Source organism: Aspergillus fijiensis (genome assembly GCF_003184825.1).
Source record: "Aspergillus fijiensis CBS 313.89 unplaced genomic scaffold BO72scaffold_8, whole genome shotgun sequence".
Taxonomy (NCBI): domain Eukaryota; kingdom Fungi; phylum Ascomycota; class Eurotiomycetes; order Eurotiales; family Aspergillaceae; genus Aspergillus; species Aspergillus fijiensis.
The window spans coordinates 590,752-617,821 of record NW_024468984.1 but is presented as its reverse complement, the minus strand read 5'-3'; the positions used below and the strand labels follow the sequence as shown (position 1 = coordinate 617,821).

At 52.6% G+C, this 27,070-nt stretch overlaps 10 protein-coding genes across 10 annotated transcripts; 5 read left to right on the top strand and 5 right to left on the bottom strand.

Annotated features, from left to right (window-relative positions):
- Window positions 1–45: 45 nt before the first annotated feature.
- BO72DRAFT_445261 (ribosomal RNA-processing protein RRP9) lies at window positions 46–2,371 on the bottom strand. Its single transcript, XM_040943995.1, has 2 exons — window positions 1,917–2,371; window positions 46–1,860 (listed from the first exon to the last, which is right to left on the bottom strand). Exons 1-2 carry the CDS (start codon window positions 2,286–2,288, stop codon window positions 358–360), a joined length of 1,875 nt encoding a protein of 624 aa, XP_040804701.1. The 5' UTR covers window positions 2,289–2,371; the 3' UTR covers window positions 46–357.
- A 134-nt stretch (window positions 2,372–2,505) lies between these two features.
- pre1 (proteasome core particle subunit beta 4) lies at window positions 2,506–3,695 on the top strand. Its single transcript, XM_040943994.1, has 5 exons — window positions 2,506–2,658; window positions 2,713–2,870; window positions 2,944–3,193; window positions 3,259–3,382; window positions 3,449–3,695. Coding segments are annotated over exons 1-5 (612 nt in total). The 5' UTR covers window positions 2,506–2,656; the 3' UTR covers window positions 3,527–3,695.
- A 172-nt stretch (window positions 3,696–3,867) lies between these two features.
- BO72DRAFT_397852 (ubiquitin carboxyl-terminal hydrolase family protein) lies at window positions 3,868–5,915 on the top strand. Its single transcript, XM_040942072.1, has 2 exons — window positions 3,868–4,554; window positions 4,627–5,915. Exons 1-2 carry the CDS (start codon window positions 3,894–3,896, stop codon window positions 5,826–5,828), a joined length of 1,863 nt encoding a protein of 620 aa, XP_040804699.1. The 5' UTR covers window positions 3,868–3,893; the 3' UTR covers window positions 5,829–5,915.
- A 45-nt stretch (window positions 5,916–5,960) lies between these two features.
- BO72DRAFT_525155 (uncharacterized protein) lies at window positions 5,961–9,216 on the bottom strand. The gene is made up of 4 exons (XM_040949934.1): window positions 9,057–9,216; window positions 8,391–8,756; window positions 8,090–8,325; window positions 5,961–8,038 (listed from the first exon to the last, which is right to left on the bottom strand). The coding sequence occupies exons 1-4, from the start codon at window positions 9,090–9,092 to the stop codon at window positions 6,214–6,216; spliced, it is 2,463 nt and encodes an 820-aa protein (XP_040804698.1). The 5' UTR covers window positions 9,093–9,216; the 3' UTR covers window positions 5,961–6,213.
- A 186-nt stretch (window positions 9,217–9,402) lies between these two features.
- Window positions 9,403–12,744, top strand: BO72DRAFT_445257 (U3 snoRNA-associated protein UTP13). Its single transcript, XM_040943993.1, has 3 exons — window positions 9,403–9,690; window positions 9,746–9,773; window positions 9,831–12,744. The coding sequence occupies exons 1-3, from the start codon at window positions 9,517–9,519 to the stop codon at window positions 12,551–12,553; spliced, it is 2,925 nt and encodes a 974-aa protein (XP_040804697.1). The 5' UTR covers window positions 9,403–9,516; the 3' UTR covers window positions 12,554–12,744.
- Window positions 12,455–14,681, bottom strand: spp2 (spliceosome ATPase-activating subunit SPP2). Its single transcript, XM_040943992.1, has one exon. The coding sequence runs from the start codon at window positions 14,448–14,450 to the stop codon at window positions 12,807–12,809; it is 1,644 nt and encodes a 547-aa protein (XP_040804696.1). The 5' UTR covers window positions 14,451–14,681; the 3' UTR covers window positions 12,455–12,806.
- A 694-nt stretch (window positions 14,682–15,375) lies between these two features.
- On the bottom strand, window positions 15,376–20,275 carry eaf1 (MYB and HSA domain protein; the record flags this gene model as incomplete). Its single annotated transcript, XM_040946754.1, has 5 exons — window positions 15,376–16,521; window positions 16,610–16,767; window positions 16,826–19,806; window positions 19,989–20,132; window positions 20,232–20,275. 5 exons carry the CDS (start codon window positions 20,273–20,275, stop codon window positions 15,376–15,378), a joined length of 4,473 nt encoding a protein of 1,490 aa, XP_040804695.1.
- A 1,483-nt stretch (window positions 20,276–21,758) lies between these two features.
- BO72DRAFT_445254 (uncharacterized protein) lies at window positions 21,759–22,364 on the bottom strand. Its single transcript, XM_040943991.1, has one exon. It carries the CDS (start codon window positions 22,234–22,236, stop codon window positions 22,030–22,032), a length of 207 nt encoding a protein of 68 aa, XP_040804694.1. The 5' UTR covers window positions 22,237–22,364; the 3' UTR covers window positions 21,759–22,029.
- A 170-nt stretch (window positions 22,365–22,534) lies between these two features.
- BO72DRAFT_422757 (putative 60S ribosome biogenesis protein Mak11) lies at window positions 22,535–24,324 on the top strand. The gene is made up of 2 exons (XM_040942823.1): window positions 22,535–23,519; window positions 23,580–24,324. Exons 1-2 carry the CDS (start codon window positions 22,575–22,577, stop codon window positions 24,195–24,197), a joined length of 1,563 nt encoding a protein of 520 aa, XP_040804693.1. The 5' UTR covers window positions 22,535–22,574; the 3' UTR covers window positions 24,198–24,324.
- A 361-nt stretch (window positions 24,325–24,685) lies between these two features.
- On the top strand, window positions 24,686–26,383 carry BO72DRAFT_370902 (translation initiation factor eIF2 subunit gamma; the record flags this gene model as incomplete). The annotated part of the gene is made up of 3 exons (XM_040940981.1): window positions 24,686–25,215; window positions 25,287–26,273; window positions 26,353–26,383. The coding sequence occupies 3 exons, from the start codon at window positions 24,686–24,688 to the stop codon at window positions 26,381–26,383; spliced, it is 1,548 nt and encodes a 515-aa protein (XP_040804692.1).
- Between the last annotated feature and the right edge of the window lie 687 nt (window positions 26,384–27,070).

Sequence of the window (27,070 nt, the reverse complement as noted above, 5' to 3'; positions counted from 1 at the left end):
CAGTTCCTTCCGCATCCTGGTGCATCACAGTCCCTTCCGTAGTCTATAACTTGCTCGGGGAACTTTAAAGTGTATTTCGTCTATTCACGAAAAATCTGGTATATGTACATTTCCGGCAGATCCGCAGCACACCTAGGAGCAAAGGAGAACAATGAGCAGGGAAGACAATAGGAGATCTTCCGGATGCGAAGAGCAGAAGAAACTTTTGAACCAGAAGAATATGAGGATATGCAAAGACCACGGGGCCCGGGAATAGTAATACACATGGAAGAAAGAAGATGAGATAGACACACATACGCCGTGTTCACAATGATTCATTTCAAAACAAAAAATCCGTTGGTGATGCTTCTTGTCTTCTCAATTGAGCTTGTCACCGATGAACGGAACCTCGAATACGACAGCCCCATTGCGGCCCTCAGCCGAGGGACCTTCGTGGAAATTATTGGTGAAACACTTCCAGCGTCCCAGACGGTGTTCCTTGCCCACGGCTGCCACAATGCACAGGCCGCGAGCTTCCGGCTCCGAGGACGTCGTCGTCTTGGACTTGGACTCTGTTGGGACCTGGCCGGGTTTAGCGGTTTCGACCCGGCGTTCGAACACGGCAAGGCCGTTGATGACGCCCTTGACGAGCGGCTCTTCTTCGTCGGGGGCGCCGGTGGTCAGTTGAGTCGGTGCACCTTCCACATCCATGCGGTCCGAGGCGCTGGGTGTGTCGAATTCGAGCGTTTGTCGGAGTTGCTCGGAAGGCGTATCGGGAGCTAGGGACATCTTCGACACGCCTCCAACGGGGCCCAAGGGAACGATCGTCCTCTTGTCGCTTGAAATCTTCCATGCGCGAATGAATCCATCCCAGCTACCACTAAGCACAATGTCCGTGCCAGGCACTGTGGCCAGAGCCGTAATCCAGCGAGGCATGCGGCGGAGATGGCGGGAGTTGTGGGCAGCCGTGGCTTGGTCGACTTCGGCGGAGAGCTCGTCCAGGGGAGGTAAGGGATCGAGGCCGTGGGCGAGCGGAATCGTGAAGAGGGGCTTTTTCTTGTGAACAGACCAAAGCGAGAGGGAGCCCGAGTCCGAGCCGGTGACAAAGTGGTTCGGAGGTAGAGGTGCCACGCAGTCGATGTTGCTTTCCTGGTAAGAAGCACTCTTAGATCCGCCGCGGAAAATCAGCTGTTGTTCCTCGATGACCTTCCATAATCTCGCTGTGCGATCGCGTGCCCCGACACTGATACATTGATCGATCGTCATGGCGGCAACGCCAGTGACATGGTCCTGATGACCGAACAGCGTCTCAACGTAGGCATGACCAGCAGTGCTTAGAGACCAGGTCTTGATGGTTCGGTCATTTGAGCCGGTGAACAGCTGTTCTCCGGAACTCATGGTGGATATGTGGCGGGCAAAGGCGAGACTGCTGATAGAGTCGCGGTGCTGTGTGAAGGTCTTCAAGGGAGTCAGGGTCTCCGCATCCCAGACGATCAATTTGTTGTCTTCACCACCAGTTGCCACGAACTTTCCGGACGGTGATACAGCAACAGACAAGATGCTCTTGGTGTGGCCATGCTCCTCGCCAGTCTCAGCAACCTTCCGCAAGCCCCGCACATACTTCACTTGCTTGGGCTTCTTTCTCTGTGGACGTGGGCGACGCTTGGAATCTCCGGTTGTTGAGGGCAGCGCAGTTGCGGAAGTGGGTGCGGCAAGCTCCCACTTAATCAAGGTCCGATCCTTTGACACGGTATAGACGTAGGGCGCGTGAGCTGCGATCGAAGTGGTCGACTGTGTATCTGCTCGGAAAAATGTATGCGAAGCTTTCGAAAAGGCGAGGTCTGATGCAATCTGGCGGTAGATGCGTCCTTTGAACTCGTCCTGGCCCGAGTGTGAGCTCCATTGAGCAGATGGAAGACAAGGATAGCGATACGTACCACATCCTCCTTTAATCTCTCCGCAATCAAATCGCGATCGATCTCAGCCGCATCAAAACCAATGTCATCCACTTCATCTCGGACATTCTCCAGGTAGCGCTCCGCAAGCTTTAATCTCCGGTCGGCGGCGGTCTCGCCTTCGTCGGATTCCGATCCACTGTCGTCTGACACACCAGAAGCAACGCTGAGGTTATCCTCATCTATATCGCTCCCCGAGATCGATTCCTCATCCTGATCCCTGCGTTTGCCGCCACTTCTTCCGGTTGCATCTCCCTTCGCATCGACGCCTCGTTTCTTCGACGCCGGGGCAGCGGCGCGATCTTCTCTCTTTCTTTTCCGCTGGGAAGCGGGGACTGTGAAGAAAGAGGACATTGCCCAGAGTAAGTGGCTTGACTTTGAATGAGAAAAGAGTGGCGTAAAATTAAGCAGACCACACGCGAACTGACAGTAGACACTCCGACCCAACGCAGATACTCGCTTGCTCACTTTTTTTCTGCCGGTGGTCTGTGCAGGCGGAGGCCGCATCAACGTAACGCCTAAATGCTGACTTAGCAAGAGGGCAGCTCCGGCCTCAGGCAGCTGGGCCCTCGTAGCCGCAGCTCCAGGCAGTCAAAGCTCCGCGCGGCCAGCGATGAGGTCCTAATCATCATCTTCCTCTCCCCACATCTATACATCACTTTGCCTTCCCTTCCCTCTTATTTTCTCTTCTTCTGTCATACCCTAGAATAAAGACTGCAGCTATGTACGTTCTATGTTGCCCACATTGAGAGATTCTTGTCGACTAATCTGCTTACAGGGAGGTACTACTCGGCATCACTGGCAAGGACTTCGTCATTCTGGCGGCTTCCAAAGCTATCATGCGCGGTCCTACCATCATCAAAGCTGAAGACGATAAGACAAGACAGTTGAACAAGCACAATTTGATGGCCTTCTCCGGAGAGGCCGGAGACACTGGTGGGTTCCTTGCGGCTTGACCAACAAGCCACTCTCAAGGTCGGCTCGTGCAGCTAACCGTACGAATCACTAGTCCAATTCGCCGAATACATCCAAGCCAACATTCAGCTATACACCATGCGCAACGACACCGAACTAGGTCCGAATGCGGTTGCCAATTTCGTCCGAGGCGAGCTCGCGCGGAGCTTGAGATCCCGGAATCCCTACACAGTCAACCTTCTGCTGGGCGGAATGGATCCAATCACTCAGAAGCCCCATTTGTACTGGATCGACTACCTGGCCTCCGTGGCGTCGGTACCTTACGCAGCTCACGGCTATGCCCAGTAAGTTTGGACGTGATACAGACAGTCTGTCACTCTTCGCCGAGGCCTGTGCTAAGATGCTTTAGATACTACTGCTTGTCCACCCTCGATAAACACCACCATCCCGACATCTCCCTCGATGAAGGTCTGAAGCTATTGGAAATGTGCACGGACGAGCTGAAGCGCCGACTACCAATCGACTACAAGGGGGTATGTGACAAGCTATCTTCTGCAATCGAACCGCAATATGATTCCGGGTTTACTGACAGCTTCTAGGTCCTTGTCAAGGTGATAACCAAGGACGGCGTGCGGGAGGTAGAAGTTGATAATAACAGGGTTGTCAAGAGTGCCTAATGTGTTGTATCATACCAATGATTGTCTTATGTTTTCGGTTTACGGGACTTGGTTTTTCTAAGAGGATCGGTCGGCATGGCAGGATAATTCCCATGAGTTTGACCAGGACGAACTAGTCTTGCCCATGATTTAGCTGAGGTAGAGACTTATAACAACGACTTTTCGAATAGTGAAATGCATTGTGCAATCCGCGTCTAGAGTGTTGATGATGTTAAGTTAGCTTCAGATCGAGCGGTGATGCTGCTGCAATCGCCCGCCGCATGACGCTGTTTGACGTGTTTGCATCGACTGGTTCCTATCGCGTCCTCACAGTTTCAATCCCGCAACGCCGCATGTTTCCTGTCGAATTTCCGTCGTATACTCAGTCATGATGTCGAAAAGACAAGCGGAACTGTCGCTAGAAGAGGAGGAAATCTCTTTGGGCTCGCCTGCCTCGAAGAAGGCGCGCGTGGAAGATGGCGACCTGCCCGAAGACGATCCGCGCCGTGAAGCTCTGCCGCTTCGCCGAGCCAATGGCCAGGACATACTCGCAGCTGCCGAGCAGGAAGGAGAGGAACTCGAGGAGGCGGCGCAGGACCTGGGAGCCAACAACTCTTCTGATGCCGATACCGATGATGACAGGCCGGCCATCGCAGCCCCGAAACGTCAAAGTGCGCCCCTGGAGGGTTACAGCGATCTCTACCTCGATACCATCAATCGCGAAATCCTCGACTTCGACTTCGAGAAGCAATGCTCCGTGAGCTTGTCGAACATCAACGTGTACGCCTGCCTCGTCTGCGGCAAATATTTCCAGGGAAGAGGGCCGAAGTCGCATGCCTATTTCCATGCGCTCGAGGTCGGACACCATGTCTTCATCAACATGGGAACCAAGAAGGTGTACGTTCTCCCCGAAGGCTACGAGGTCAAGAACAAGAGCTTGGACGACATCAAATACGTTGTCGACCCGCACTACAACAAGGAAGAGGTGGCCAAATTAGATAAAGAGGTTCATGATGCGTTCGACCTTGCAGGTAATCGCTACAGGCCTGGTAAGAAGCGTCCCTTGCAACCCCAGCTTCCAACATCAGAAGGAGAAACAAGCTGACAATACTGTGCCCCAGGATTTGTTGGCATGAATAATATCAAAGCCAACGATTACCTCAACGTCGTGGTCCAACTGCTTGCGCATGTCTTCCCCATCCGGAACTATTTCCTACTGCACGACTTCTCCCAACCAGGCACCCCCCAACTCGCCGTGCGGTTCAGCACGCTGGTGCGCAAACTGTGGAACCACAAGGCCTTCCGGTCGCATGTGTCCCCGCACGAGCTCCTTCAGGAGATCGCGCTGCGCTCGTCGAAGCGGTTCACGCTGACCCAGCAATCCGACCCGGTGGAGTTCCTGTCCTGGTTCCTCAACAACCTCCACCTGTCCCTCGGCGGCTCCAAGAAGCCCACCAAGACGCCCACGAGTGTCGTCCACGCGGCCTTTCAGGGTCATCTCCGCATCGAGAGCCAAGCCATCACCGCCCACTCCGACACCCAGAACGCGCGCCTGGTCTTCACCGAATCCGGCACGATCAACAGCCAGACTACCCCCTTCCTCATCCTCACCCTCGACCTGCCCCCGACCCCCCTCTTCCAATCCTCCAACCGCGAATCCATCATCCCCCAGGTGCCCCTGACCACCCTCCTGAACAAGTACAACGGCATCACCGCCTCGGAGAAGCTGGCCCATCGCGTCCGCCACCGCCTCCTCCACCCGTTACCCCCCTACCTCTTCTTCCACATCAAACGCTTCAGCAAGAACCGGTTTGTCTCCGAGCGCAACCCCACCATCGTCACCTTCCCCTCGCCGCGCTCCCTCGATATGTCGCCTTACGTCGAACCCAACCCCGCCATCTGGCCGCACAGCGAACCCATCCTTTACGATCTCGTCGCCAACATCATCCTCGACCCCACCGTGGCCGCACCGGGGGCTCACGAGGAAGCCGCAGCAGACAAGGGTGTCAACGCAGCAGGAGGTGGAAGTGGCAGTGGCGGCGGTGGTGGTGGGTCGTCGTCATCGAGCGGCGCAGGCGCGGGCAGCGAGAAGGTCTCCTGGCTTGTACAACTCCACGATAAGGCCATGGCCGCGGAGAATGGCCGCATCCAACAGGAACATGCCGGCGAGCAGCGGGGGCCCGAGTGGCTGGAGATCCAGGATCTGTTCGTCAAAAAGGCGGAAAGTGAGACCTTGTTCACCAAGGAGGGATATCTGATGGTATGGGAGCGTCGTAAGGTGCCTGGGAAAGCGAACGGCAAGGGAAAAGCTGCGGCCAAGTGAACCGCAGGATAAGGGTTCTCCTGGATTTGGCTAGCTGTGCGTGTGCTTGGATGTCCCGCACTCAGGGTTGGTACACACATGCTGATCAAAATCCTGTATAATTAAGTTCTTATGATCATTATGAAAGAAATCGTCCAAACCTACTGCTCGTATCAGTTGGTGTCTTGTATCTGTCAGGGAGATCTTTCCTCGATCCTCGTAATGCCTCAATGGAGGACATCTGGTTATACCGGAATATTAGAAATTGCATCAACTTCCGACAGCTGGCGTATGTGCCTGTGTGGATTCGCACATACATAAGATTGTGGATCAAAAGGCAAGCCCCCTTCAAGCATGACAGTAATTTGACCATGAGAATTGGCGATATTAACTATATTACATATGCTTATAATGATCCCCAACCGCAATACTTTCTCCCGATTCTGATGGCAGCACCGGAGATGATGCCCCACACACTAGCATTCACGGCCGTTTGTACTCCCATCATCAATGCAACTTTGCCAAAGTACATGAGTGTACTGGATCGCGAACCGCCACTAGCCCAGAGTCCCATGCTGTGAACATCTGACCGAAGAGCAGCGGGAGCATCTGTAGCTGATAGATAAGAAGATGCAAGTGAGCGGAGATAAAGAGATTCGAGAGGAATGAACATCAAAGTCGTGATTAGAGAAGCTAGGTGAGAGGCTAGAGAATCAATGGGATGAGATGATAGAATTGTGACTCGATGGGCGATAGGATGAGACTCGGTTATTGAAGTTTGTGGTGCCCGGCCATCAGAAGCAATCGGAGGAGCTCCAGAGCTGACATTATTCGCAGAGGTCTGAGTGACTTCAGATAGTCTCTGGGGCATATCGGTCTGATCCGGTGTCCCTGTGCTATCTGGCAATGCATTCTGAAGGTTCGTTGTAGGAATTCCGATAGGGCGTGTATTTGCCCCCGAACTTTGTACTTGAGGGTTCTCCGCAGATACCGGTGTTGTGTCGACAGATCCTGGAGATATGCCTTGGGTCATGTTAGAAAGTCCATCGCTGTCTAGAGCATCTGTGTTGACAATGGTGGCTAGATTCATGCCCTGATTCGCCAGCAGATCGTCAAGCAGATTTGAGATCGCCTGATTATTGACAGGCCCTCCGTTTGAGTGTGGCTGGCCAGGGTCGTTGCTGGCCCTCGGTTCTTCTGTACTAGCGTTGCGCTCATGACGGTTCCCTAACACTTCTAGCTGCATCGTGATGACGTCCGAATTCTGATGTATCAGCGACGCACGCACGAGGGGCGAAGCTGGAGAAGAGGTAGCAGACGATGAGGGACGGGAAAAAAGCGTACTCGACCGCGACATTCTCGGAGCCTCAGCAGCATGATCGCCGCGCGGCAAGGCCCGATTATTCTGATCTTCCTCTAGGGGTAAGGCCATCGCCCGTCTCAATGGCGCCATGTCCGCATAATCACCGCTGCTCATTTCTGTTGGAGACAGAGACATTCTGTTCTCTTCATTCGAAAGCACCTGAGTCTCGTTGAAGATGGCATCTGAAGTTACAGTGCCGCCAGGAACGGAAGATCGAGGAGCAGCAGTCCGCTGCACTTGTTCAGTGTCCAATTCTTGTCTGCTCTGCGGAGCGATTTGTGTTTGGCGCTCATCGCGTGACAGCTGCACGCCTGATGATCCTGATTCTATCTGTGCTCTACGACGAAGCGTTTCTGACGTATGTTCCGGGCTTGACCCTATCAGTTGTGTCTTAAAGCCAAACCAAGATAGAATCCACGTGCGAAAGAAGTTGGCTTCGTAGGCCAAGTCTTCCATGAATGTAAGGTTGCTGCGACGATTCTCTTCATCGGCTCGACGACCAAGAGCTGGCATCATCCAGTCAATAAGGTCATTATCGTAGGCCACTTTGACCGAAAGATCGTCTGCATAGACGGGCTTCGGCAACCTTCGTCGAAGCAGGCGATAGAGCCTGATCTCGACGACTGGGCGTAGGTACACATATATGTAAACAAGAAGTGAGGGTGTTTTTAGGATATTTGTCAAGAACCCGACCATAGAACGAGGCGAGAGGTCATTTGGTAACATGGGAAGTTGCATCGGAGCATGTTCACCGAAAGGCAGAAGAGCCCTTAGCCCTACTAGAGAGTAAGGATGAACGAGGTGAAGTGACTGTAACAGGGAGTACATGTAAGTTTGTATAGCTAGGACAAGTAGGCTTCCTCGAGTTCTGCATGCGCTTTTAGCTAGTGATAAAGACCAGACCGCACAAAGTACTCACGCCGAGTGTAATATGTTCAAAGTGGCTCGTACAAGCCTTGACAGCACGTTATCATTCGGGAATAGATCTTGGCAGGCCGCAATCAAGCGATCCAGCGGATGATGTCGGAGAAAGGATAAGCATGTTGAGACTGCCCAAGCTGGGATACCCGCAAAGTAAAATCCCATTATGCCGTGCTTCGTACGCTCTAGATGTATCATACTGAGCAAGGGAACATGCGTGTAACTTTTGAAGGTCTGGTTAAGTGGTTAGGTTGATTTTGTTCATCATTTCTTCTAGTCGCAGGTTCAGAGATAGTTACCAGTATCCGGCCCATCAAGGAGGAAGTCCACCAGGAGCCAAGAAAGACCGAGATCTGGTCTAGAGTAGCCATGACCAAGCCATAGTCATTCTCAGCCGCGATCATGTCAATCTTCTGTTGTTCAGTAGGGCCGCCCATGTTGCCCTCTTCACTGACAACAATCCCCATCGTGGATAGGACGTCATTCTTGGCTCTTCTTAGCTCTCTGCCAAAATACTTGGACTCTGGATTAATGGGATGGCCCCTCTCATCATAATGCTGGACATAGTCATCCGCATGCAGAGCCGATACTCTCCTGTGAGGAGCAGGTTCAGGGTTTGCTGCGGAGCCTGTGGAACGATCAGGAGCCTCGTAGGGTGACCGCCCCTATTTGAAGTGTTAACAATATGCTTCAGATAGAGATGTGGGGATTGCCAGTGTAAAGTATAAGAGCGCCAAGCAAGAAATTCATAGGGTACATAGATGTGTAGACAGGCAGTTGAAGGGCAGGAAGAGGCTAAGTTTGAGATCACACATGATGCCACCGTGATTGCTCTGCATCAAGAACATGATTGTAGTGATGAGAGTACTTCTCACGATGAACAATGAACCATGATAGAGGCTGCTCATGTGGGGTTACAGCTCTGAGTACTGTATATGGAAACGGAACAAGAAGGTGGAGCATACCAAAGCCAGTCGATTCAGGTACGCTCGGCGCCCCATCGCGTGAGCACCTTGTTAGTGTTGGCCCTGAAAGATTCGCGAAGCCATTCCTCTACAGACGGAATGAAGTCAAGTGCCGTCTGGTTTGACTAGGATGATGGACGGTTGGATGGTCTTGAATGATGTACTATGCTGGTCGATGGGCGGAAGATGACTATCATTCCCAGAAAGGAAAGCGGCAGGCACGTGGGCGGTTGGGGCGGCTCCAGCGCTTACAACTTGGGCTAGCGGGGATCGGGGATCCACAGGCAGGTAAGAAAGACAAACAAGGCAAACATCTCGAAAAAAGATCAGAAGTTTCCGGTGCGACGGCGAGTTGAGCGGCGTCCAGCAACCGCAGAATATCTTGTTGACGTGGATCCTATTGGATCTAGCATGGCGCGATAGATTCTCGGCTTTCAATCGCTGAATAGTTTCACATATCATGTCTAAAGCCGTGGTGAAGACGACCTTCGAGGCGTCTCGCACACTTCGTCCTATCTACACCGGAGGAAGCACTGCGCTCGATGCCAGTGGCCGTTTCCTGGTGACATGCATCAGTGAAGATGCTCTCGTCATTGACCTGGAGACTGGAGACCAGGTCGCTAGTCTGGAAGGCGTAAGTACTCTACATCACCGCTGTGTTTGCAAGCCGCTTATATGGACATATTCAGGATGGCGAAATCATCACAAGCTTAGCTAGTATGCAACCCTCTGGCCTCGAGTGATTTACTGTTCGGTCTTCCTAACTGTGCTTAGTCTCCCCATCGGCCTCACATGTTGTTATGTGCTCGCGGTCCATGTCCATGCGAATCTACTCTCTGTCACCTCTCGACGAATCCACACGTACGATTGACGCGAAATTAGCCAGAAGTCTCAAACCTCACACAGCACCTGTTGTGACGACTGCAATCGATCCTACTGGTACCTTACTGGCGACTGGCGCCGCGGATGGCTCGATTAAGGTCTGGGATATTCGGGGCGGTTTTATCACACATACCTTCCATGGCCATGGAGGTGTCATCTCAGCCCTGTGCTTCTTCCAGGCGCCAGACTTTCCGAACAAATCGTCCTCGAGTAAGAGGAAGAACAAGAATCAATCAAACGACTCAGATGACGACGAGACCGCAGAGGATTCAACGGGAGTTTTCCGGCTTGCCTCCGGAGATGAGGAGGGTAAGGTTTGCGTGTGGGATTTGAACAAGAGGAAGCCTATCGCGTCGCTCGAGTCTCATGTTTCGGTTGTGCGCAGCCTCTCATATTCGCCATCGGAGAATGCCTTGCTTTCGGCTAGCCGTGATAAGACTGTGATTGTGTGGGACATGCGGACTTTCAAGACGCGGAGGATCATTCCGGTCCTCGAAAGTGTGGAGGCCTCCTGCTTTGTCGCCGATAGTGGTTTGTGTCTGGTTGCGGGTGAAAATGGTCGCTTGCGTGTGTGGGACTGCAATCGTGGAGGCGAGGTCACTGCGGAACAAGAACCTGCCTCTGAATATGAGGCCGTTGTGGCGATTCAATATTCTCCTGGCATGACATCTGCATTGACAGTTCATGCTGACCAGACCATCCGGTTTTACTCTCTGGAGCCCTTGTCCAACTACAATCCAGGGACCACAATCGATCCTTTGCCGATCATCCGGCGCATCTCGGGCAACGACGACGATATTATTGATCTCGCATATGTCGGCCCTGACCGTTCGATGCTGGCACTGGCTACAAACACCGAAAGCATCCGCATCGTATCAGTTGGGCCATCCGAAGACAGGCCGTCTGCCAATAATGAAGGATACTTTGGTGCTGATATCACACATCTCGAGGGCCATGACGACATTATCATCTGTCTTGATGTAGACTGGTCTGGTCACTGGCTGGTCACTGGTGCAAAGGATAACACCGCACGTCTCTGGCGTCTCGACCCCAAGTCTTCGTCATATACGTGCTTTGCAGTCTTCACCGGTCATGCCGAATCATTGGGTGCTATTAGTTTCCCCCGAGTCCCACCTCCCGCCAACACCCCTGCCTACAATGATCCTCTGAACCATCCTCCTGCTTTCTTGCTTACGGGTTCTCAAGACCGGACCATCAAGCGCTGGGATATCGGCAAATTGCCTCCGCTGAGCTCTTCCAAGCCCCATCATCCCAAGGCCGTGTATACCCGGAAAGCACACGAAAAAGATATCAATGCTTTGGATGTCAACCCCTCCGCGACGCTGTTCGCATCTGCCTCCCAGGATCGTACTGTCAAGATCTGGTCGACCGAGGATGGCACCACGGTGGGTATCCTGCGCGGACACAAGCGAGGTGTCTGGTCGGCGCGGTTTGCCCCTCGCGGCACTCCTATCCTCAACTCCGACAGCGGCACTAGCACAAACAGAGGCTTGATCGCCACAGGCTCGGGTGACAAAACCATCAAGATCTGGAGTCTGGCAGACTACAGTTGTCTCCTCACCTTCGAAGGCCACACGAATAGTGTGCTTAAGGTAATCTGGCTCCCGCCTTTGGATCTGTCCCACCAGGAAGAAAACGAGGACGAGGAAGAAGAATCTGCGCTGGCACCCAACACGGCCGCCGCACAACTGCGACCTTTGGTGGCCTCGGCTGCGGCCGATGGCTTGGTTAAGATCTGGTCCCCTTACTCAGGCGAGCTTGAGACTACTCTGGACAACCACGAGGATCGCGTCTGGGCGCTTGCCAGCCCGACTCCCTCCGGCTCCCGCGAAGATGTTCCGTCCCCTACCACATTCAGAACCTCCTCTCCCTATGGTCTTGTCTCCGGCTCTGCCGACTCCACGGTCACATTCTGGACCGATACCACTTCTGCCACTTACACGGCCGCCGTGAATGCCAACTCGGCTCGTATCGAACAGGATCAGCAGCTACAGAACTACATCCGGGCCGGTGCTTATCGCGAAGCCATCACATTGGCGCTTCAGCTGAACCACCCTGGTCGTCTCCTCTCCCTCTTCACTTCCGCCATCGACGCTGCCGATGACCCGAACTCAGACGAGGCAAAGGATCTCCAGAATGAGAACAGCCTCACTGGCAACGCCTCCATTGACGAGGTCCTCCAAACCCTTGACCCCGACAACCTCCGCACCCTTCTTCTCCGCGTCCGTGATTGGAACACGAATGCACGCACATCCAGAGTGGCGCAACGGATTCTGTTCGCTCTTTTCCGGTCCTACCCTGCCTCAACATTCGTTGAGCTTGCATCAGCCAAGGCAAAGCGACGCAGCGATAGCCGCGCTAGTGCAGGGTTGAAGGAAATCCTGCAGGCTCTGGCTGCCTACACGGACCGCCACTACCGGCGGATTGAGGAGCTCACCGACGAGAGCTATCTCGTGGAGTGGGTGCTAGCAGAGATGGATGGCGGCGTGGGATTGGGTGGATTGGGCGCCGCGAGTACGTACGACTTCTTCGCCGGCTCCTTGGAGGAGAATTCCAACGAGTCCGAGAAGGATGTTGTCATGCTGGGGTCGTGAAAACACAGGGTCACGGATCCCCCGGTCATGAATGAGAAACATGTATAGATAGACAAAAGATAATCTGCTTTTGGAATTATTGTGATACACTGGCGCTATGAGCGGAGTCCTTGCTGTCTTGCTCAATGATCTTTCTTGGGAGGGAAAATCGGCGGTGTAAAAAGTTATGTTCATTTAGGTGTTAATGCGACATCTTCAGAGAAGAAGAGGCTATATCCATGACTATACACGTAGGTCGACTCTGAAATACCTTTCACCGGTCGTCATACCTTCGTCTCCGATGTGAGTCGCGGTCACTGTCGCGGTCTCGATCGCGATCGCGATGTCTGCTTGAAGTATTCGACGAGGAGTACCTCGAACTGTAGCGGTCGTCGTCGCGAGATCGGTGGCTCCTGTCGCGGTCTCTTTCGCGGTCCCTATCCCGGTCCCGGCGAGAGTCGCGATTTCTGTCTCTGTCTCTCTCTCGGTAATAGCGATCATCACGGCTATCACTGCCGTCATCCTCATATCTGCGTCTTCTCGAATGCTGATCACTCGACGACCGACTCCGATCCCTCGTCGACGACCCATTCTTGCGCCTGCCGTCATCGTAATCCCTCCGCCGGGAGTCGCGATCACTCTCTCTGGGACGATCATCCCGATCGCGCCTGCTGCTCCTCTCCAGATTGCGATCTCGCCGTGCCTTCCACTCGTCATCATCGGTCTGTTTCTTCGCCTCCTTCTTCATGGTCGACAGTTCCTCCTCGGTGATAAACTCGCCCGTCTTCGTATTCCGCATCATGACGGGCATATAGACACCCTCCGTATTCGTCCCCCCTTCCTGACCGGCCTTGCGCGACCCTTTGCGCATGGCCGCCTTTCCCCACGCGCCCAATTCCGCCTCTGCGCCTTTACCCCCGGAAACATCCTTGGCTCCGATTCCCAGAAACCCCGGCCTTCGCTCCGGGACTCGCGCTTTATTGCCCTGATTCGCCGTCGCACCCCCATACTTCCCCTTACCAACAGCCTGCCCTTCCTTCCAGCCCATTCCCCTCAATAGCGCCGCGCCGAACTCCTCCACAGGGATCGCATTATACTGATCCAGCGTCGCCGACTCGGGTCGCGAGGCAATATCCGCGCGGAACGAACTCGTCTCGCCGAATTCCCCGGCAGCAGAACCAGCAGCAGCAGCAGCCTCAATCACCAGATCTGACCGACCCCCTTCAGCAGTCTCGCCTTTGCTCTCCCGGATGAGCGCCTGCAACGCGATCTCATCCTGCGTCATGGGAGCCGCCCTATCCCTCTCCTCATCCGCCGCTTTCTGAGGCCCGACATCCTCCATTTCCTGGTCCCCATCTAGATCCTGTTTCTTCGCCGCCGCAAAACTCAGCCCATAGGCCGTGCTCGGCCCCTCCGTCTCGACCGTCGTCCCGGCGATCTCCCCGCGTCTCTGCGCCTCCCGGATAGCCTGTACCTCCTTCGGCAGCAGGTTCTTCGTACCCCGCTGTTGCGCCGGCGCTGCTCGACGACTGATTCCCGGCCGATCCCGCCAATTATTGGTACTCGTCACCGGGATCACCAGCGGCTGGTTGGCGGCCGCGTCGGCGGCGGAGATGGCGCCGCCCGTGACCGTATCGAAGCCCGTGACTTCCTCATGGACGGGAGCAGCGTCTTCGTCGTCGTCCGAGTCGTCGTCATGGTGAAGTTGTCGGGGTGTGGGGCGACCACCGCGCGCGGCGAGAGGGAGGGAGCGCGTACTTGACGAAGAAGAAGGATCGGTAGGGTTGGTGGATTTGAGGTTGAAGGTGGTCGGTTTCTTGGGAGATTTGCCGCTGTCGCCGTTGGGACTTCCTTTGCCCAGGGAGAGGGAGAAGGGCTTTGGTGTGCTGCCGCTTGGCGGGGGATCGGAGGAAGACATGGTGCTTGTCTTTACACTCCGTGCTTTTTTGGTAGGGGGCAAAGAGTTCAAAGAAGCTGTGAGTGTTTGAGGAGCAGTGTGTTCGTGGTGTCTTGGATGGATACAAGAGCTACCGTTCACTCCATTTGAGGTAGAATGCGAATTGGCGCTGGATTGGACCAAGACCTAGCTATGCTCTCTAGAGAGTTTGAACTAGGAATTGTCTGGAGAGTTGATTTCAATATGTTGTCGGGCAAGTTCTAGTGTTGGGAAAGCTCACTTGCGTAATATGCAAGGCCGAGGCGGTGGCAAAATCGGAGGCTCGGGGCTAGACGCGCGCTTACATGGACCTTCTTTGTGAGGGAACCTGACCAGATCTTACAGCAATCCCCAAAAGGGAAAAATTAAACTGCATGGAATCAACAAGCTGAGCAGTAATCGTACAATCGTGGTTCATTATTTCTTTTGAGCCCGTCCATTCCAATTGGCCTTCCAAGTTATATCCTCGCCGCCCCCTTTTGTATCCGTCCTATCAATACATGTAGTACAAAAGCGCAGAGAAATTTAGATAATGCAGTAAGGCCCCCGGAACAAAGATAAGAGACATCCTTCCCAGAAAAAAAATGGAGCTCGAGCCGTAAATCAGCGGCAAAAATGGTGAAAGAAGGGGGGGGGGGAGAAAAAGAAGAAGAGGGTAACAAACGCGGGAAGGGAAGGTGAAGACTGAGAGGGTGATGTTGGGAATCGAGGTTAAAGGCAGTGAGAGAGCTTTGGGTAGGAGATGTGCCGCAAGAAAGCTGGTTTCATAAGAGGCATGGCATGGTCCAAGGCGCAAAATAAAGCGTGGAATAAAAGGTAGTAAGGTGGGCGAAGGAATATGTACAGTGAAAGGGTAGGGAAAAAGGTATCAGAGGTCGGTCAAAGTGTCTAATCCGTTCGGAGGGGCTCAGCTAGTCGCTGTCTGTGCTTGAGGAGGGTTGGGACTCTTGTTCGTTGCGCCTGGCACTGGACCGGCCTGAACGCTCCCACTGCGCTGGGTTTGTGGGGTTACACTGCGGCTTGGCTGAGGTACAGCTCCATTCATGGACGGAGAGCTCCCCATGGCAACCCGATTTTGTTGTGCTGGCTGGGGAACACGCATCATCGGCGAATATCCTTGAGCCTGGGGTACTTGCATTCCCGGCCCACCACTCATCCCAGCCTGAGGCGACTGGAAATTGGCGTCATGCGAGACCTGGTAGTTAGCCTGAACACTGCCAATGTTTCCAGCTGCGGCATTCATGGCAACCTGCGACATGCGTTGCTGCTGGAACTGGTGCAAGCGGTCTGTAGCCAGTTTGCTGACTTGCTCCGGAGGCATGTTCGGGTTGCTTCGTTGGATCTGGTTCTGCAAGCTGCTGATTGTAGGAATGACTCCGCCAGAGAGCAAATTAGGCTGACCCATTCGAGGTGATGGTGTCGAGACGCCCTGTGGGGTGGTATTGTGGAAATTTGGGCTTTGCATTCCGCCTCCGGCCTGTAGAGCAGCCATCATGGCTGGATTATTGGGGTTGCCATTGACATTAGGCAGGTTGAGGTTCGGAGAGTGTGAGCCCTGTGGCACGAACTGCTGTTGACTGTGAAATTGCTGCTGACTCTGCTGGGATTGCGTTTGTTGCTGATGAGGGTGCGGCGTCGGTTGTTGTCTGGATTGTAGCATCCGCTGTTGTTCTTGGAGTCGATTGGCTTCCCTGATGACTCGGGCATTATCTGGAGGCGTCTGCATGGGCATCCCAGGACGGGCAGCGACATTGTGTTGCATACCGGGCTGTTGCTGCATCATCTTCACCGCAATCGGATTGGGTGGCATGGCTCCATTAACAGGTGTACCACTAGCCATGCCCTGCATATGAGGCCGGGCTTGATTGGGACCAACACCAGGTGGCAGCCCCGTCGGCATTCCATTTGGCAATGAGTTGGGGATTCCATTTGGTGTCTGAGCTGCCATAGCGGGCGCTCCGGGATGTGGCATACCGTTGGGGGTTCGCCCAGGAGCGTTCATCATCTGCTGCTGATTAGGGGCTTGGCCTGCACGTTGAGCGGCCAAGTTTGCCTGTTGGTGGGCCGCGGCTTGATGAGCCTGTTGATGGCACGTTAGCGACCAACCATTCGAGAACGGTCCATTCCTGGCAAGGCCTTACTTTCTGCTGGGCGAACATCTGCTGACGGTATTGTTCCTGTCTCTCCTGAAGCTTCACCTCACGCTCATATTTGAGTCGGCTAAATTCGGCAGGTGATGAGATTGGGGGCTTGGGTTGGTTGGCCTCGTTGACCTTCCGCAGCGAAGCTAGATGAGACGCTTAGGGTTGTGGTTAGTCTCAGCTAAGAGGAGAGACACCTTGCCCTGGATTACTTACCGTGCTGTTGCTTCTGAAGCATGGTTTCTCGTTTCTTGGCTAGTTTGCGCATGGCATCGAGCAACGCCAGGTGTTTGGAAGATCGTCTCCGATCCACTCGAACGGGCTGTGTAGTTCGCCGCCGGATCGGGGGCAGTGACTGCGAGTTACTGTTATTGTTGTTACCTTGCAGCTGTTGCGGTTGTGACTGTTGCGGCTGTTGTGGCTGCTGCTGCTGCTGTTGTTGTTGTTGCTGCTGCTGCTGCTGTTGCTGCTGTTGCTGTTGTTGTTGCTGAGCCGCTTGTTGTTGTGCCATAATGGTGCGCTGTGCTGATTCAAGCCTTTGGTGGTAGGCACGGAAGTATTGGGTTTTAGACATGTCAGCAGGCAACCCTTCTAAGCCTATCCAACGCTCGAAGCATTCCCAAGGCGTTCGTCTTTCCGCCCCTGATGTGAATTGCGAGGACGGTGTTAGGCAATTGGAAATTAGTGACCAATTGTAGGAATACTCTTTCACAAGGCGACGAAGCTCATCGTCCTCAGTATAGGTCCATTGAGAAGACTGTCTTGACTCGAAGAAACCGACCGATGGCATAGGATGCTCGGTAGGGGGTCTAAAGGAATGGCCGGGGTGAATTCTGTCGCGGATGTGCCTGTTCTCCAAGCGGAAGAGCGCGACATTTGTCTGCTCAGGAGGGAGGTCCAGTGCACCAGTATCGAGATCAGATCGATACTGGGAATAATCGTAGCGACTACGCTTTCGAGCAGGTTCATCGTCGTGGAACGTAACCTTACCAAGCGCGTACTTAGAAACAGGAAGAATTTCGGTCTTCCAGACCGTGTCAGGAGATTCTTTGAAGACTGGTAGGTCTAGTTCAGGCGTGATCGTGATGGGAGAATAGATAGGCAGCTCATCCAAAATCTTCTGCGCCGCAGGAGTCATGTCCAACGAGAACGTGAACTCGTCTGAACCTAGGGAGAAGATTGCTGCTGGTGCGACCGTATCACCCACAAGAAGACGAGGCTCATCACTGAACCCTTCGCTTGCGGAATCTTCTTCAGTAGAAGGAACCAGGTCTGGAGTAGGTTGAGAAACAATCATCATCTCGTCCACCGTGTCTTCTTCGGGCGGGGAAATTAAGCTGGACTTGTTCTCAACTTCGTCGGCCTTGTTTGCGGGAGGGATCTTTGCCTGGATGCGAAGCAGTGAACGGTGCTCTGCATCACTATTGACAAATTCTGCACACCAGTCTGCGCAACTCTTCGCTGCGGCAATTTTCCATTTTCGCTCCTCTCTAAAATCTGTACGCATCCACTTCACATGATTCAGAAGCACATCCCAATGGCTCCCTTCCCGTGGAGGTTCAACCGAACGCTTCAGCTGACGCAAGGGCCATCTGTTTGCATTCTGTAGAGAATAAATCCGACGCAATGTGCGGCAGTCCATCTGCTCTTGATAGTCAAGCAGGTGATTTGACGTCGTCAAAGTCTTATGAGCAGAAGCGATGAGTGTGCTGAGACTTGTCCCACGAGGAGGGGTGTAGGCTCGACTTTGAAACAGAGTAAAGAGGTAGTCTTGCTCTTCATTGAGCTTCCCGAGGTCGCCAGCATGCTGCCTGATGATCTCCATCGAATCATTCTTCTCCTGAGACTGTTGCTGCTGCTGCTGTTTGGGAAATACCACGGTAGACAACTTAGTTCTCTCCTTCTCCCGTGCTTTACGATCTTTGAATCGCATCCTCGCCGTGGAGTCAGGAGTCGCCTCAGCTACGGCCTTTGTCGCATCTGTGGGTTTCTCAACTGGACTTTGCCTATCAGACTGAGGTGATGACTTAGGTGACTCTCCGAGGATCTCAGATACAGATTTATGACGAATGGCTCCAGATGACACTCTAGTTGTCATTCTTTCAACTGTCGGTGTTGCATTGACAGGTGGTGATGGCTTCTTGGCTGGGGTCGTTTCTTTCGGGGTCTTGACGCCTGCTCCGGCCTGAGCCTGATCTTTAGCAGAAAGCTGAGGCTCGGTGGGATGTCCAACCACGACACGCGATGTCTTCAGCTCTACTGGCACTGTTGGAGGTGATATACGAGCGACCGTTGGTGACTGTTCAATAGTGACGGGAGTTGGAGCAGCACTTTCTTCGATGACTTCGCTCGTCGTGGTGCCTTTGGCCGCACTCTCGCCGAGGGATTTGCTTGCAGCAAGGGTCTGCTTGAGCGACTGCGCCTCTTCAAAACGCAGTTGTTCGTCGGGCGTTGATGGTACCAGAGTGGAAAGAGTCTTAGTAATTTCTTCATCCTTAGGGCTCGCAGGTCCCGGAACAGCGTCGTTGACTTCCTCGGCAGGGCTTGTAGCTGGCGACACGGTGACCGGCAAGGGAGTATTGTTTGAGTACTGGCCGGCTGATGATACAGGAGAGAGGGGCTGCTCCGGAGCTTTGGGGATGGATCCGAAAGAGAGAGACGGCCGTGCATCATTCTTTTTCTGGACTGGCACCACAGTAGGTATTGTAGGTGGTGGCACGGGACTTGGTTGCTTCTGGTCCAACCTAACCTCAGCCGCCGCCAATGCTGTATCCTGACCACTGGCATGCTGTCCTAGCTTTGCAGTATGTGCCTTCTGATCTATTGTCGGTGTTGGTACTGCCGGCGCAAGCTTCCTGGGCTGGGAAGATGCTTCCTGGCTCTGGGGCCTGGTGGAAGAGACATCAGACGCAACCTGAGCAGGGGCTGGCGGTTCAGCTGCGGGTTGCTGTAGATTCTGTGTTGGGAGCTGCTGGGGAATTGGACGTTGCTCTCCTGATTTCGGCTTGATCTGCGCGGCAGCATTCTCTGTTGTCAGTGGCGGACTGTCGAGAGTAGCATCGTGAGTCCGTGGAGCAGGTGCGACTGCCGGTAGTGGCACGGGCGCTGCTGTAGCGGTGGACTTCCTGCCATCCCGCGATAGGATCGCTGCATAGTCTGGTAGCTGTGGAAGAGTGGTTTCATCAAAGTATCGGCCTCTGTTGAGGGTTAGTGTGTAGGTCTTGCCAGCAACATGCCTAGTTATTTGCACATTCAAGAGCCTTCATGACTACCTTGAAGGGAAATGACAATTCTGATAGAACGGAGAGCATGAAAGGAAGGTAATTCAATGGGGAAAATAGCATTGGGTGACATTAGGGCAGAGTAAAATTTAAATTACCTGGTAAGGTCGTTGGCATCGAGAAACGCCTGTTCCTTGTGATGGTATAGCGAGTCCGCCGGAGCGTTCCCGGTCGCGCCCGCGAAGCCTACGGTCGCAAAGTAGAGCTCGCTCAGTTTGCGCTTCCGCGACGACAAACAACGTCTATAAAATTCCAAATAAGCGATAAATCCCAGTCGCAGGGCCAGCAGGAATAGAAAGACTGCTTGCAAGCGATAAATGGGGGCAAAATCAAATACGTACGCGATCTCATCTTTCTTAGACCGGAGAAGCTCGTCACGGAGCATGGAGTCTATTTCGGGGAACACAGCATCCGATTAACGCGCTAAAATTAAGGGAAACCAATTGAGCGAAGTCATCCAGATGGAAAAAATCGCTCAGAAAGGATGAAAAGGGTGGTTGTGGTGAGGGGAGATGATGCCAAAGATACGACGCGAAGATTTCACCGCGGAAGGAATTTTTGGGGTTCTTCGGGGGGGGGGGGGGGGGGTGGGTGTGGTGTATGGTGGGAGAGTGAGTATTAGTGTAGGTGGTGGTGGTGAGGACTTCTGGGCCGAATACGGTACGGGGAGGGAGGAGAGAGGAGGGAGGAAGTGTCCAGAGGCAGTTCTGGTATGTATGGAAGGGGAGGAAAAGGAAGAGAAGGGACTGGTAGAAAGACGGTTACTACCACTGCAGGAAGCCTGGGTGACTGCCGCGAACAGCAGCACATTCAATTTGATTTCACATGAGGTACAGATAAATTACGGGTATTTTACCATACACAGTTACTCTGGGTGACGACGGAATGGACATGCGTGGTAGTTGCCTCTGAAGCTGTGGTCATTAGTTAAACCCCCTTACTAATGTGCTGTAAGTTAACTAACTTACTAGGTACCGTAGTTAACCAGGTTAATCACGAGCTTTGCCTTCTTCAGTCACACTGTCCAATTCCGACCGGACTAGTACTCTTCAATGTAGGTCTTTTTACTTCCACGGGCGTGGTTGCTTTCGCTTTCATAATTTATCGAGGAACTGCATTTTATTGTATTTGGGAGTAGCAATAGATATAAATATAATTTTCTCTATGATAACTGGTATGCCTGGTGAGCTCCTTATTGATGTGAATCATTGCATAGGCAGCAACAGCATAGTATATTAGGGCAACCACCGCAACATCCCTTCTTCGGGGCTGCGGTGTTCAAGAATATGGTAACTATAGAAGAGCAATTCATTCAACTTACCAGACTGGACAGCTGTGCAGAGGGTCCTAACACCTTATGGTGCTTTTGTCGGTGCTTGGTCTATAAATGTAACTGATACTCTGGAATACCCGATATAGATCATCGTTTATGGCTGATGCATTGGGACTGTGTTTGTTTTCGAGTAGTGAAGTTGGTAGTCATCTCCTTATCTGCACAATCATTGGAGTAAATGCTATTACCCCATGCATGTTAAGGCATTACGCACATCTACCGGTACCTTAATATGTGCCTATTCGTCAAATGCTACTGCTCAGATAACTACTATAGAGCGGCTCATAAGCAATATCAGGACCTGAGGATGTAGTACTCTCCATAGTTAAAACCACTAGAGCCAAAGGCCTACGGATTACTCGTTCTCCATACCTCATATCTCGATGGTAAAATGACGGCCTTCCAAGTCGAAGGAGGCCCATTAACAAAGGTCAAGGTGGATTCCACACAGATTACGACTTCTGGGCAAACAGTATCATTGACACTGACTGGCGAGTGGCCGGCTTGGAGTCAGACACTGAAATGATAAAGAAGGATGATATTGGGCTCTTGCGAATTCTCCTGTCCATGTTGGCTTATGGTGACCGAAGGCAAGGCATTTGGAGCACAGCTCAACATAAAGACGAACGTTCAGGAATCCATGCGCTCAATATATACTATAGAAGACGGTGATGTACCTTTACATCTACCAGTATCTTGTCGATGCTTTATGAAAACACATTAAGTCAATGCCAACGAGCCAGTAACATGTCAAACCCCGCCAATGGGTATAGATTGATCCCGGACGTGGCAGGTATAAATGTCTTCTAAGTCAAATCAAACATGACATACTGGAGCAGGACATAAGACACGCTGCCGCGCAAGACCCTGCAATACATATAGGTCTTTCTGTATGCAATAAATAAACCTTCTGGGCTGTTTTGGGTTGCTGCCATTGTGTCACCTAATAAGGGTCGAACAAAGATGAGATCGCACAGTGTATGACTATCAGTTGGATTGTACTCGGCTTTCATATTCTAGATCTATAGCTCAGAATCTGTATATTGATGATCAACCTGGAACGTCATACTGGAGGATCAGTCATAGACATGTAGACGAGATCTGGAATACCGAAGACGGCTCCATATTCGAGACATTCAAACCGATAACGAGAGTCTGAGAAGGAGGAGACAAAAGACATCTAAACATCAGACCATGGCGGCGTGGACCAATCTAGATTCACCGCCCACGTTCACCGCTGATAACGCCTGGCAGAAAAAAAAGTTGCCCACGTTCTGATCGCGTTCAGATATTCCATCCAAATCTTTCCACGTTTTCTCATTCCAAGTTAATACATTAGCCATCAGTCATTATGGTCAAGCGCAAGAGAGAAGAAACGGCAAAAGACCGTCAGAGCCTCAAGCAGGCAACTAAGGTCGCCAAGTCAACCACCAGCCAAGAGATTCCTGCGGCCACCGCTACCGACTTCCCGGCGATCACTCTGCAGATTGTCACCGGCTCATACGAACGGGTGTTGCATGGCTTCACTGCTGCTGTTTCTCCCGAAGCCTTTGTGAAACCCACCGATACTGCCTCTGAAACCTCTAACGACTCTGAATTGGTCCAATTTGTGGACAACTTTCTCTTCGAGGCTCACACCTCCGCAATTCGATGCCTCGCACTGTCCCCGTTGCCCAAGGCAGATTCCAACGAAGCCCCCCAAGTGATCCTGGCGACTGGCGCTACTGATGAGCGTGTCAACCTTTACTCATTATCTGCTGCTCCGGTGGCTGTCAATGAAGATTATCCAACTGTTCCGACTCTTGCCGGTAACAAAATTCTCGAAAATCCCAAGAACCGCGAATTGGGCTCATTGATGCATCACTCTGCTCCTATCTCAGCCCTTTGCTTCCCCTCACGCTCAAAGATCTTGGTCGCAGCCGAAGATAACACCATCTCCGTCACCAAAACTCGTGACTTTACCGTCGTTTCGACCATCAAAGCTCCGCACCCTAAAGTGCAGGGCCGCCCAAGCGGTGACACAGCTCCTCCCGGTGGCTCTCCTTCTGGAATCAACGACTTCGCCGTGCATCCTAGTATGAAGCTTATGCTAAGTGTTGGCAAGGGAGAGAAATGCATGAGATTGTGGAACTTAGTAACTGGCAAGAAAGCTGGAGTCTTGAGCTTCAACCGGGAGATTCTACAAAGCGTCAAGGAAGGCAAATACAGCACCGGTGAAGGAAGGCGAATTGTCTGGAACTCCAAGGGAGACGAATTTGCTGTGGCCTTCGAATGGGGCGCAGTCGTCTTTGGCATCGTAAGTCGACAACTGTGCTCTTGTTTATTTGTTGGCATCAAAACTGATTAACCCTGGCAGGACTCGACTCCCATCTGCAGAGTGTTCCCTAACCCTCGCAGTAAGATTCACCAGATGACATACGTCAGCTCCGACCCCTCTTCCGAGGATAGTGATGAACTGCTTGCTGTCTCGACTGAAGACGGCAGAGTCATCTTTTATTCCACCAAACAAGTCGAGAGCGCACCGGAGGGGGATGAGTCTCCTATTCCATTTGCTAAGGTCATCGCCCAGCTCGGCGGTAGGGCACATGGTTTTCCCGGCAGAGTCAAGGACTTCGAGGTCCTCAGCCTGAAGGATCAGCCAGGGCCCAACAAGGGCGACTACTTGGTTGTTACCGCCAATAGCGAAGGCCTGATCCGCGTATGGCTGCTGCGTGGCACTGAACTAGTAGCAAAGAAGAAGAAGGGCGACAAGAAGAAGAATTCCGATTCTAAAGATGAGAAGGCTTCTGAAGTTAACCAGGTTGGCCGACTGTTGAACACTTACGCTACGGGGAACCGGGTCACTTGCCTGAAAGCATTCGTGATGTTGACGGCGGAGGACTCGTCCGACCTCGAGTTTGATGACGAGGAATCCGAGGATGCTGAAGAAGTTAGCGAGGAGGAATCTGATAGCGAAGCCAGCGATGATGAGTAGCATCGGAATTCAAACCTATATACCCCTCTGTCGTTGTTAGGAAGAGAAGTAGTGTGGATTGTTGGATTGCAGCCGTGAGATAATGATGTTATGTTTTTTGCATGGTATTGTTCATGTATAGAAAACCCAGGCATAAGTGTTATGAATCCTGCCTTCTCATTGTAATGGTTTTAGTGCCCGATACTACTGTGAGTAGTAGCTAACTAGTTATTGTTCTTGTGCGATGAGTCAACAATCAACCCCCCGCCGGTCAACTGGTCAAATACGAGCACTGTAGTAAATCCTGCCGCTGCCCACCGCCCACTCGCTCTCCACTGCACAAACCCGAACCCCACTGGCTCAAACCGTATCATATCGCCTCTCCGTTTCCAAGCAGCAATTTTCATCCGACCAGACGACCCTGGATATTCGCCCCTCCTACCCACCCCCCTCGTCAACCCACCTTTTCCTACCTATTCCGTTGTCGTCTCCTGGTTAACACCGCAATCATGGCTACCAACGGCGATTACACAGACGATGAATCCCAGCCTGGATCCCCCATGCTCGATGCGAACGGTCACGATGACATCGAAGATCAGGAGCCCCTCGACCTTGAGGAGAAGCCCTTGAAGTCTGCGATGAAGAACTCTGGAGTGCCCTCCCTCCCCCAGCCTAAGCGGCCAGAGCTGCCCGAGCAGCCCAACCCAGAGACTCTCGACCTGTCCACACTCACCCCTCTGACGCCCGAAATCATTGCGCGCCAGGCCACGATCAACATCGGTACCATCGGTCACGTCGCTCACGGAAAGTCGACGGTTGTCAAGGCCATCTCCGAGGTTCAGACTGTCCGTTTCAAGAACGAATTGGAGCGAAACATCACCATCAAGCTGGGTTATGCCAACGCCAAGATCTACAAGTGCGACAACCCCGAGTGTCCCAGACCGACTTGCTTCAAGAGTTTCAAGAGCGAGAAGGAAATCGACCCGCCTTGTGAGAGAGATGGATGTTCCGGTCGCTACAGACTATTGAGACATGTTTCGTATGTTTCTTTCACCCTGTCCCCTGGAGCCAACAAGCCCCGCCGCTAACGGATGACCCTCTCTACTGTAGGTTCGTTGACTGCCCCGGTCACGATATTCTGATGAGTACTATGCTTTCAGGTGCCGCTGTCATGGACGCTGCCCTCCTCTTGATCGCCGGAAACGAAACTTGCCCTCAGCCTCAGACTTCGGAGCACTTGGCAGCTATTGAGATCATGAAGCTCAGCCATATCATCATCCTGCAAAATAAGGTGGATCTCATGAGAGAAGATGGAGCTCTGCAACACTACCAGTCCATTCTGAAGTTCATCCGCGGTACCGTCGCCGATGGATCTCCCATTATTCCCATTTCCGCACAGCTGAAGTACAACATTGACGCCGTTAACGAGTACCTGGTTTCGCACATCCCGGTCCCTGTCCGTGACTTCACCGCTTCCCCTCACATGATCGTCATTCGATCCTTCGATGTGAACAAGCCCGGTGCTGAGATTGAGGAGTTGAAGGGTGGTGTTGCTGGTGGTTCGATCCTCACTGGTGTGTTGAAACTGAACGACGAAATCGAGATTCGTCCTGGTCTCGTTACCAAGGACGAGAACGGCAAGATCCAGTGCCGGCCTATCTTCTCCCGGGTTATGTCCCTCTTCGCCGAGCACAACGACCTTAAGTTTGCCGTGCCTGGTGGTTTGATCGGTGTCGGTACCCGTGTCGACCCTACTCTGTGCCGTGCTGATCGTCTCGTCGGTTTCGTTCTGGGTCACCGTGGACGCCTTCCTGCCATTTACACCGAGTTGGAGGTTAACTATTTCTTGCTCCGTCGTTTGTTGGGTGTTAAGACCGCCGATGGCAAGCAAGCTAAGGTTGCCAAGTTGACCAAGAACGAGGTTCTCATGGTTAACATCGGTTCCACGGCCACTGGTGCCAAGGTCATCGGTGTGAAGGCCGATGCCGCTAAGCTCAGCTTGACCAGCCCTGCTTGTACTGAGATTGGCGAGAAGATCGCCATCAGCCGCAGAATTGAGAAGCACTGGCGTTTGATTGGATGGGCCAACATTGTCGCGTAAGTTTTCCCTTCTCGCCGCGCGCTCACAACTCCTCAGAGTACGAGTCATGATGAAACCCGACTAACTTTGAATCAGCGGTAACACTCTCGAGCCTGTCTCGAACTAAAACAAGCTATTGGTAGCTTGAAGAGTTCCAACTTGGTCCAGCCAGGAGAATGGTTGATGAAGACATTGTAGTCTAGTTGATAACTAGCCTTGATGGACTGGGTCTACTCTGAAATAGAAGGGTTTACGGTAATGAAAGCGCGTGTCGGGCTGATTCCCTGGATAGAGAACGCAGTAAGTCCAATCTTCGCCTATCTCACCTGCTGGGGAGCACGGGGGAGACTTTTCCAAACTCCCGCCGGCCCATCCAGAGGTTTGCAGAGACAAAGAGGCCATGCATGCAGCAGGATGGATAGGCAGATTGGAGGCTGAAGTAGCATGGCTGGAGTTGGTGCGCGAAGGCTACTTCTTTTGACGTGTGTTATGACGCTATTCTGTGGAAGTCATTTTCTTCATCATCTTTTTTCTGTTCATTCTTATTGTTCGGTCCAAGATACATGGCCTCTTTTTTTGTAGATGCTGTATAGGGGGATGATGAATGCAACGAAACAAAAGTTAAGAACTTTGCTTAATGATATTATTGTGCATATTGTTCTCATAGTCTGGGCTCGGTTGAATTTGGTGAAACTGAATGTATGTTGGAATCTATTTCAATTTTTGTTAGGTTAGGTTATGGTTACTCACCAGGGAGAGAGAGACCCTGTCGCTTACTCATTGTCCTTGTTGACAACCTGTCTTGTTCTTTATT